Source organism: Drosophila simulans, chromosome 2R, assembly GCF_016746395.2.
Source record: "Drosophila simulans strain w501 chromosome 2R, Prin_Dsim_3.1, whole genome shotgun sequence".
Taxonomy (NCBI): Eukaryota; Metazoa; Arthropoda; class Insecta; order Diptera; family Drosophilidae; genus Drosophila; species Drosophila simulans.
The window spans coordinates 20,088,720-20,100,153 of NC_052521.2; the positions used below are offsets into that span (position 1 = coordinate 20,088,720).

General features: G+C 45.9%; 2 protein-coding genes across 2 annotated transcripts; one reads left to right on the forward strand and one right to left on the reverse strand.

Annotated features, from left to right (window-relative positions):
- The first annotated feature begins 618 nt into the window (after window positions 1-618).
- LOC6735792 (PRADC1-like protein) lies at window positions 619-1,938 on the forward strand. The gene is made up of 2 exons (XM_002082669.4): window positions 619-1,030; window positions 1,427-1,938. Exons 1-2 carry the CDS (start codon window positions 735-737, stop codon window positions 1,719-1,721), a joined length of 591 nt encoding a protein of 196 aa, XP_002082705.1. The 5' UTR covers window positions 619-734; the 3' UTR covers window positions 1,722-1,938.
- On the reverse strand, window positions 1,909-3,943 carry LOC6735793. The gene is made up of 4 exons (XM_016181337.3): window positions 3,774-3,943; window positions 3,427-3,480; window positions 3,184-3,341; window positions 1,909-2,995 (listed from the first exon to the last, which is right to left on the reverse strand). The coding sequence occupies exons 1-4, from the start codon at window positions 3,900-3,902 to the stop codon at window positions 1,981-1,983; spliced, it is 1,356 nt and encodes a 451-aa protein (XP_016029179.1). The 5' UTR covers window positions 3,903-3,943; the 3' UTR covers window positions 1,909-1,980.
- Between the last annotated feature and the right edge of the window lie 7,491 nt (window positions 3,944-11,434).

Consider the following 11,434-nt stretch of genomic DNA (forward strand, 5'->3'; position numbering starts at 1 on the left):
ATATCTTTAAATTTATAAGGTAGTCCATTCAAATAACTGTTTAATTTTATTTGTTCGGACACAACATACGTTCACCTCTTTGAAATTGACCATTAGCAGAATTTGATATCGATTGGCACATTAGGGGTGCTTAGCAAAAAAAAAAAAGCTAACTGAAGACTTCATAAGAGAAAACGTAATACTCTAATAATAGAAAAGCACTCAAATTACGTAACAACTAAGAAAATATTTTATATGCATATATATATAACGATTTACCAAAAGAACCAGGCTATGTCAAAAAATCGATATTTCATAGTGGTGTACATTTTTAAAGACACTCACAAATAATACGCAGAGTACACTTATATTATTGTTATATTATCACTAATATTGGACAACACGAGCTTATGAAATCTATGTGATATCGATATGCCTTATGAAGAGGGTATTCCTGCTTATTAATATTTGGGGAGAAAAGAACTAATGAATTATATTTACCTCAAAAGCTATTACTTAAGAAAGGTCATAATAATTTAGTTTACTATTTATTTACTATTTTAATTTACTGTGTATTAATGTTCTAATTTAATAAAATAACTCTTTATGCCTGTATCGATACCAATAAGTATTGTGAAAGGTCGATAGTATCGCCAGAGCGGCACTGACTGCCGCCGGTTCATCCCTAACGCCATAGGAATTAGTTTGTTTTTTTTGCAACAAACATTTATATTAGTTATGCGTGCGTGGCCAAAATGCTAATCGCCTGGTTAGTGCTTGCCGCCAGTTTGAGCCGATCCATCAGAGCCAGCACCACGATATCGATACCGATCACAACGCAGGACATAATAGCGGGTGACGTGTTTTTTGAAATCCTGTCCCCCTCGGAACTGGAATACACGTACCGGCTGCGCCCGGCCAAGGACTTTGGATCCGCCTTCTCGGAGCGGTTGGAGGGTGTGCCGCTGGTGATCACAGATCCCCCCAGCGCCTGCCAGGAGATCCAGAACGCCAGAGATCTCAATGGGGGAGTCGCACTCATTGATCGAGGGTGAGAGCCTTTAGAATCTCTACCAAGCTTATCTTCGCTATTGAAAGATGGTCATAGCCACGGCCACTTTTTATCAGTGGTCTTAGACGAACCTATACCAAGACGCTAGGTGTAACTATAGCCATAGTTCCATGCTTCTTATCAGAAATGTCAGAACCCGGTTACGTGCGTCCGGAGTGTCAGTTTAAAGTCTTTTAAACTAAATCCATCAAGTTTGCGAATCTTGTGGCTTTTAAGTTTCCTTTGGTACCAATGACACCTTTCTTTACAATAAGAATACAGATGAACGGATCTGAAAAGCGATATAGAAATTTTATATCAGTTATTCAGGTTTTTTAAAACTACTGCAAATTATTGATTCTTGTCTTCGTAAACTAACAATCTCCCTTTTTTCAGAGAGTGCTCCTTCCTTACTAAGACACTTCGAGCGGAGGCAGCTGGCGCATTGGCTGCAATCATCACTGAGTACAATCCCAGCTCTCCAGAGTTTGAGCACTACATCGAGATGATACATGACAACTCCCAACAGGACGCCAACATACCGGCCGGCTTTCTTCTCGGGAAGAACGGCGTCATCATCCGGTCGACGCTGCAGCGGCTGAAGAGGGTGCACGCCCTGATCAACATACCGGTCAACCTCACCTTCACCCCGCCCTCTAAGATTAATCATCCGCCGTGGCTGGGCTGGTGACGTGACCGGATTGCAGGCAGCTTAAAGGACTCGTGTGGAAGAGACACACACGATCTGAAACCAAAGTGCATACTCGTAGGCTGAGAAGTCGAGACCGCAACTGAGACTAAACTTTAGAGTACCAATAAGTAGCTAATTCGTAGACGGCAGCCATAAACTGTAAATAAATAGCTTAGCAGCCAGAGAGTCAGGTCGCCAAGTTGTAATCTAGACAATACTATAATTCTTAATTATTATAGACAAATGACAACGAGTTATATTATATTTTTCCCAGTGCTGTGAGATTCAGGCACATGCCCAGCGTGAGAATCACAATGACCACCACAAGGATGGCGAAGCACAAGTAGTTTGGCTGGATGGGCATTCGAAAGAGTTTGGCGGACATGTCCAGCGATGCGGCGAACAGCAGCGTCGAGTTGAGATCTTCCGCTGAGGTATTGTGGTAAACAAATGGACGAACCCGTATCTGGTGTCCATTAGCTTGAGCATTCTGGCACACTCGAGTCACTGATGATGCCACGAAAAAGGGCAGCAATCCCAGAAACAGCCACAGCATCACGTTGGCAATGTTTAGCAGGACGAGCTTCAGGGCGCAGTAATGGAAATCAAAGTCCTTAAATAGGTACACCAATCCCGCGAATGCGTACGCCAGATTCATTACAATCAGGAAGCACACTGGAATAGACACGTGCTGATTTAAGCGCTCCAGCAGCTTGCGGAATTCGAGGACTTCCCTCATCCAATCCAGCGAGTCGATGGAGTGCATAAGCAGCTTGTGCGACAGCGTTTCCAGATGCATCCTTAGCAAATAACACTCGATGTAGTAGTTGCTCAGTATGATAATCTCCACCAAATCCTGCAGCAGTATGGTGAACAAGAGACCCACTCGCAACCACATCTCCCAGTCGCTTAGGATTTCCGCTAGCCAAGACACCTTGACGATCTGGCTGGGCTGCATCATCACCACACAGCAGGCGTAGCCGAATAGCGAAATCAACAGGGCCAGTGCAATGGCCAGAAAAAGCCACAGCATGCGGCAGAGCCTCTTCGGCTTGGCGGACATCAGGAAAACCCTCTCGATGAGGTTCTGCAGCTGCTCGTGGTCGATCACCTTGCATACCAACACTGCCGACACGAAGGCCAAGAGGTTAAAGCCACTGGGCACTATGAACCCAAACAGAAGTTCTCCTATGGTGTTCGGGGTGGTAGCTCCGCCATCTGTCCCATTGGTTATGGGTCGAATATCCCGGTAGCTGGTGAAGCCTCGATCGCCCCTGAAAGTAAAGGTTGTGGTCTATAAAAAAAATCTTACAAAATAAACAAAAAAAAAACGCTGGGAATGAATAAGAGACATACACATATATGTGTATATGAATGCAATTAAGTTTACATGATGCAATAAATTACTGTTCGAAAGTTTTCGTTTTTATTGAATCACTGTCATTATTTTAAGCGCACTCACCTGTACCCGCAAATATACCGCAAGAGGTATCCTACAAGCAGGACGAAGAGCACCATAAGCGCCTGGACATAGCTGCAGCAGGCACGGATGCTGGTCATGTCCGTGGAGATGGGATTGAGGCCCACCAGGGTCAGGATGGCCACGTATGGACGGAGGAACTGTATGGCGAGACGTTGTTTGGTTGGTCAGTTCCCACGACATGAGTGTTAGGTAATTGGTGATCAATGATGACACCACACCCACCTTCCGTTTGCAGTAGTCCAGCAGAGCGGAAGTGGGCTCATGCTCTCCCGGCTGCTGCAGTTCATCATTGGCATTCCCGTTGAGGCGATTGATGAAACAAAAAGAACTCTCCGCATTATGTCGATGCATGACAGACAAAGAACGATGGGCGTTAGTGGGTGATAGAGGGTGGAAAGAAACAGTTATAACAACAGTGAACGGGGGATTTCATTCACAACAAAAACACATGGCGTGGGTGGGGAGAGTTCCCGCTGATCGAAGCAGCGAGAGAAAGCACGATTAACGGGAGCGGGAGAGAGATCGATCGCGACCGGCGGTCCAGCCACAACTGAGGCCCCCCAACTTACAAGCTCGTCGTGCAGCCAGGATGATCCAATGGAGGTCGCTCGGCTGCGGCTCCCGCTTCGGCTGCTCCATGGCTCCCGACACCGATCGTAGTCGCGATCCCCTTCAGCTGTTCGTTCGGCGGCGCTCATCGAGTGCAACTGTAACGGTAACGGTAAATTGACTAAATTGAAACTCGAGCCGCGAAGAGAGCAAGAACCACAGAACTGACTGTGTGACGAAGCTTTCCTGCACCGTATGAAGCTCTCTTTTTGAGCTTTGTGTTCTTCCCGAACCCCACCACCGACCCATTCCCCCACCCCCTCCTCGCACACACACCCAAAACCCCCCTTATCAATCAATTTTATCTCGGGACCGAGCGGGGATCGCGTTTCTCGAGTCTGCTGGGCACCTGTTACAGTTTAGATAGGAATCAGCCCTGTTATCGCCGAACACTATCTGTGCCGGTTGTCCAATTTGCATACATATGTACATATACACATAGATATATGTATGCTCGGATCCATATCGGAACTGTGTAAACTCCCGCAGCATATGTATATTATTATCGCGTGTCTGGAGGGGCTTTTCTTTGTCACGCTTTCGCTGATCGGGCGCTTCGCCCCAATCACTCTCTCTTTTGTTCCAGCCGAACCCAATGGTGATGCTGATTATGCGTCCACAGACTAGAGTCTCTTCTTCATCCAATAATACACACAGAAAAAAACAAATTACTTTTCGATTCCATTTTAGACAAACAAAATTAACATCTTCATCTTGCTTTAGATCTGTATATAATACCATATATAATGTGATTATTGATCTTGAAGCATCTCTTCGGTTCTTTGTGTGTACTGAAAGGCATGATAAGAAAGCTTTTGAGCTTGACTTTAGCTGCATATAACGGAGAATTTTTCACTTTCAAGACACAGTAATAAATTGAAAGTAGGGGCTATTGTTTATTTCCTCGTTAAATACTCATATTTACGCGAAAAAATGTAAATGTGTGGCATTTTTTGTAAATATAAAGTTTTGAAGCAATAAATAATAAAACAACATTTTTACAAGGGGTTTAAATTTGAAACTCCCGCCTTGAAGGTAAAGTCAGTAAATGGCTGGCAGAGGGTTAACACTTATGTACATGCATGCACTCCTCCCGCATCGGTGATAAAGTTTCGAAATTTACGTCAAAGTAATTAAATAAAATTGAACACAAGTCGAAAGCGGTTTAAACTTTTTGCCCACTTAAAATCCTGTTCGACGATTCGGCAACGAGGCCATGGACAGAGTCAGTTCCAGTTTAATACCAGTTTCAGGTCCAGATCCCATCCTGACCACGCCGCAGAAAGAAGCCGCAGACACAAGCCGCATGCTGTCGGGATGTGAGATACGAGCATCAGCTCCTCACTGACCAACCTACAGAACCCCACCCCTTCCCCCCATTCATTCCCCTTGCACGCTCATGTAAATTAGCTGCGTTGTCAAATAATTCTGATTTGTTGTTGCTACACTGGCATGCTAATAAAAGCGGAATGCCCAAGCCCAGCGCCCCCAATCCTCAGTCCCCAGTCCCTTGTCAATATGTCAGCCCGACGAGCGTTCGTCACTTGACAGTGCCCACTGTCGCACTCTAACTGGGCGTGGGCAGCGTTTTGTTTAAAAATCAAATCAAATATTACGAGAAAATTTCAATGCGGTCGGAATGCATAGGAAATTTTATGCTCGCCGCAGCCGCAAAAACGCAAATGTTGACTCCGCCGGACAGCAGCTGGAATCCGTCGAGATGGAGCCGCACAGATAGAGATACTCGTTCAGATACGGATACTGGTCACGTGAATGCATTCAATGGGTCGATTCACGAATCGCTTTAAGTCCGATTTAAATGGGGATTTGCGTAAATATATTTGATAGCTTTTAAATGGTGTGAACAAACAGTTATATGCACACATTTGCGTATAACCCATATTTAGTAACGGGTTATATATAAATATATATTTCCACAGAGAGGATCTTTGAACCTTATATATGCTATGGAGCTCTTAGTCATGCCAATACAAACTTTAGTGACGATATGAAAAGGTTTTAAAACTATGTTGATTTTCCTGTAAAATAATTCCTAAATACAAAGTCCGATTATAATACAATGCCGAAAGCAAGAAATGTTATGGCACTCAGTCCGCCAATTTCGTTCGACTACGTCCAAACTGCATACAAGTTTTAAGTAAAACGCAACACGTGGCGGCATTTTGGGTCTAAGGGTGAAGCATTTGGGAAAGGAGGTGCTCATCCTGTTCGGCATCTCCAGTTATTCGCACAATGACATTGATGTCTTCACAAATGTTATGGCACACACTCAGTGGATTGCCAATGTTGTTAACTCCGATCACCAACTGTACCCAGCATGATAAAGAATAACTGTTCCTAGCCACAAGCGCCTGAAGACGCCTGAAAGTAGGCAATAGACTTAAGTACAAGGAAGTGAGTATAGCTGCAATCCTGCAATATTAAAGCTCTTTTTAATAGCTAAACTATGATAACCTTCGGTGTATTTATGATCTAATTCTCTCCTTTGTTGCTCTCCAGTCATTTAATAGCTGGTTTAAACTCTGTGTTTCATGCAACATATGTCCTTGGCATCGGCGCGTCAACAAGAGATCAGAGATTGTGGGACGTGTCAAGTGTCCGAAATTCAATTAGACTTCATTAGCATTACCAGCCGGTGGCAGCCACCCGACACCCCTTGTGGTTTCGTCTGTCTGTGTGCGTGAACAGATTCAAGCGTTGCAGATTAGCATAAATGAGATCATTAAAATGCGCTTACGTTTGTGTGGGTGGTGGCTATCCGTTGGCTTGGGGCAGTTGCGTGCGGGTCAGTGGAGGTGCGGAGTCACGACTTGGTCCTTTCGCACGTTTCTCAAAGAGCGACGCCGTCTGCAAATTGCTCGAGTCCTGTGTCCTGACGCCTCGTTTGCGTCCTTGTTTTCTCGGCCATCCAAAGGTGTCACTGCTGCTCCTGCTGGTTCGTGTCCCGGCTAGACGGAGCAAATTGAAATTTGCATAATTATTGCAGCATCTTTTTGAATGTGATGTCCTTCTCAGCTGCCTCCCAAATAGTTTCCACCGCCTCCTCCTGCCAACCATCGCCTAATTTGCTCATTATGTTTAGTGTGATGAGGCAGTTAGTATAAAAAACAGAAGGAAACTCGGGCGAGAGGAGGAACTCCACATTAAATTTGGTTTCACTGTGCTACAAGTTTAAGGAATACAAGAGTTTCTTTTTACAGTTGATTATTATTTCATTTTATGATTGATCGACTGTGATATTCATAAGCTAAAACTGCTCATATATGCCCTGTGTATGTTTGTTTTAAATAAATAAAAAGGAAGGCTTATGTACGTGATGTTCAACAAAATAGCTGTGTTAATTAGCTAATGACCCACATGCAGTTTACACAGTCATTCTTCAGATAATTGGGACATTCTTTATTTTGCTCGCCAGTGCTTCATTGAGCTCATTTTAAATTCAGTCGGGTTAATTGGACAGCCATGCACCTGTTGCTCCGTGAACTTTGCCCAGGACTGACCTTTCCAGCGGAAGTTCGTGCACATGCATTAAAATGCCACATGAGCTCATTGAGTTTTGGGGCTGGGGTTGGGGAGACCAGCCCGGCCAACAGCTCCGTGATGCCACCTCAGTAGCCGTCCCGTCAAACAAGCTAATTTTTGATGATATCCACAGGCGCTCAAAGCGCAGGAGAAGGAGCATGGGAGGTCAGGATATGGGTGGACTGGCAGACTGGCTGCACTGGGGAGAGAGCACTAAAAGCCTGTCGCTGGCTGCAAATTGAATCAGTCGTCCTGTGTTTCGTCCTTCGTCCATTCGAGTGCCTGTGTGTGTGTGTGTGAGTTCGCCTGGGGCGAGTTTTAGTGTCCAGCGGGCGGCGTGCGCGCTCTCATGAAATGTGACCGCAATTGCGGTTCGTTAGCTGCATTTCAGCTAGTCCGCATCCATGTCAGGGCGTCGTGATGCAGCGGCGCCACCAGGAGCTCTGCCTCTGCTCCACCTGCACGTGCTGCCGCCAAAAAAGCAACCCCAATGGGGCGGACCATGGGGGCTGGGTTTTCCGGGGGCTGTGACCATAGCCAGCATGGCCAAAGCGCTGTGCTTAAGTGGTCCAAGCGACCGAAAGCACTTTGACCATGCGGTGGTGGCCAAATCCCCGACGGGCTTCCTCCAATCCACACACTATTTTACCGCTTCTACACAGGAGTCGCACGATATACGAGTACTTCAGTTTCTGCAGACCAACGAAAATGGAAAATGAATACCTCTACGTATTCTCATTAAAGACTTCAATTACTATCCTCATTTGATTCTGTATTTTGGAAGATGTATTTACAAGATCTTACTTAGACTTATTAGGCGTTTGTAAACCGATGAGTAACCTAAATCTACCCACATCCGTCATCATCCCAATCCATTTCTCGCTGTGCAACAAATGCTTTAAAGCTCTGTGAGAATCGAATCCCCAGACGAATACCCAACTGACTGGGATTATTTATGTTGAAAATATCAAACGTTTGAGGATTGCCCAGGCACTTAACGGCAATTAGCCTTGGGGCCACACACACACACCTGTGGATTCAGGACGTAGCCCAGCCCATCTTTCCCGTAGCCACTGAGGGGGTGGACACTCCACCTGCGTCCGCAATCACAGCTCAATGCTCCGGCCAGCTCGACGGGATTTGCGCATCATCAAATGACCAACTTGAGGTAATTACCAACAAAGAGCAGGAGACACGCACGCAGATATTCAGCAGCCCCAGTCAGAGCCCCATCCTCACATCCTTTCACTCCGGAGCTCCCGATCCGACCGGGCACGCAGGGAAAAAACTTCTGGCCTGGCCCCCGTTTGGTGTCTCCTTTCAGCGCCGGACAACGTGACAAGCATGCGGAATAAGCCGGAGACGGAGATGGAGATGGGGACTGAGTTGGAGGCGGAGACCTAGTAGCAGACCCGTAGTTCGACCGAAGGAAAGCTGCACAATTTAAACGGATCTCGTCCTGGATTTCAAGGATATGTCGCATTAACAATGCCCTGACCTACTGATGAGTGCCAAATGAGTTGTTAGAGGAGTGGCAAGGAGGCGGGAGCCCAAGTTTCCCCAACCCACCTGGCGGCACTGCGAGTGTGGGTCCTTTGGGGTGTGGGCCTGCGACTTTTGTTGCCAAACTAAATATTGTTAGGCAAAGTAAACGACGTTGTAGACTTTGTGCCAACGGAGGCTGCCAAGACAGAGGCGTTTGCCAGGGGGTGCAAGGGTCTTGGGTATACAATTTAGATCCGAGCAAAGGAATCATGGCAAATTATGTACGATTTAATTTAACTTAAATAACTTAAATACATCAAATTGAGAACTGCCCCTTTGGATTGCGATTAACAAAATACTGCCAAATATTTTTAAAGAATATTCCTAATTGATACCCATATCGAAAAGGAGCAAATATAAATAAATATATTAAGATATTCTGGGAAATGTTCTAAAGAATCCCAAACAGCTCAAAGAAGCAGCGGATAAGAAAAGACGAGCTTCCTGTTAATTCCCTCATCTCGATTTTCGCATCTGCTGGAATTCGCCCTCGCAATTTTCCCCCGTGGAAATTTGCGTAGGAGGTCTCTGCTTTCGGCGTGCTTTTTCCAAGGACCTGGGCGAGTGGCTCACGTCTATTACCGTTAACCGAAACCCAATGCCATTGCGGCCATTCAAGTCGACATCCTATCAGGGCGGCTGCTCCTTCGGGGGCACCTGCCGCCCCACCCTTCCCTTTCAACTGGTCCTGCTGCTTGGATTTCTGGCCTGGCTTCTTCTATTGGAGATTTCCTTCCTCATTTTCCGGCTGTTCCTTGTGTGTGGGTGGGTGCGTTTATATTCTGTTCCTTTTTTCCCACCATTATGAAACTGAAGCCGGGCTGTACAGAGGATGATGCAGTTGGCAGAGGACGCACCTTGGATTCCCTGCAGCACACACACACACACGTATATATACTTACAGGATATCCTAGCTCATTGTTGACGCAACTTGCTCATTAATTTTTTACGCTTAATGTGCGCTCATAATGATTTTTAAATTGAGTCTCCGATTTCAGAGATTTCCTCCTGACTTTTCTACCGCCGACTTTGGACAGTAAACAGTAATGACGTCAGAGGCTGGTCATTAGTGGCCAAAGCTCATTCATTTGTGTCGTGCATTCAATCACTGAATCATTGATACATCGAGTCATTCGTTCATTTATTCATATTCGCCGACAAATACAGAAGGCAGCCGTGAGGATAAACAATGAGTTTACTGAATGCACTGATTAAAATGCAATAAGCCCCCCGCCTCTCGCCCCCACCATCCATCCATCACCTTGCCGCACACACAAACTCCTTTGCAGCTCATCGCATCACGCATACGCAACGTTGTGCAGTTGGTAGGTCGAAAAGTGCTGAACGTTTGGCCCGGCTGACAAATTTAATTACTGCCCGGGCATTGGTGCCCTGTGCTCTTCTCCGGACTCCGGACAACGGACTCAGTGCTGTTTGTCTCGTCACTGATATGGCCCAGACACATGACCGTAGGTCCTTGGTGCTGGCTGCCCCGTTGTCCTTTCCCGGACGAAGTCACTTCATTTGATGCGTCAATCAGCACAATCAAAAACTGCAGCCATGAAAATCAATTAAAAACCCGTTGACACACTGGCCCGGCCCAAGAATACCACACAGAGAAAAATTGTTACCTAATTTGTAGGCAGTTATGAGCGGTACGGAATGTTTTTACATCCTTTTTATGGTTCCGATCTTTATTTAAAAGACATGCATAATAATATGAAGAACATTTCCTAAATATATCATTTCGCCATTTCCGATGAACACAAGTCAGTTGAATTATAGTATAATGAAGTATGATGATCATGTGGATATTTCAACCGGAACCGGATATTGCCATAGCGTTGTCGCCGTGCAGCTCGTTGTGTTTGAGTTTTTGCCTCGTCCTGTGTCCTTTTTGCCGAATCCTGCGCCTGGTGCAGGTCCTGGTCTTGGGTTGTGTGCATCCGTTGGCTGTCAACAACGTTGAACGTTTTGCAATTGACGCCGCCAGGATTAACATTTATATTTCAGCTGGCTAAAAGGGATCGTGTGGATGGATGGTGGGCGACGAATGGGAATGGCCTCACCTATGTTATTTTTGCTTGTTTCATGCTCGTTACAATTCATTTGATATGCAAATGCTCTTTTGTAGCGGATATAGGTAACACATTCATTCACACACTCGCCTGCAAAACAAATCAAAGGCGGGCGACATGACTCTCAGGATTTTCCGACGCCCGTTTCCGTTTTCCCGCCGATCGCTATCAGTATGGGCATTGGTGTGGGTAGCAGTAACGGTAAAGTTACACCGCTCCCGGTGACGTCAGCATGTTGTTGCATAGTTAATTGGTGCCGCCGCTGAGTTGCACAAATCGGTAAAGAGAAAGGCAAACTGGCGAAAGGCTCGCCCACTTAATAAATGAAATGTCATTGAGGCATGCGGCAATCAGCGCCGCACCAAGCTCAAACGAAAACACAATTCAACACGCAGCGGATGACATCGGTGGAGGACTCCAATGGCAGTGGAGGAGTGAATGGATCCCCACTAACT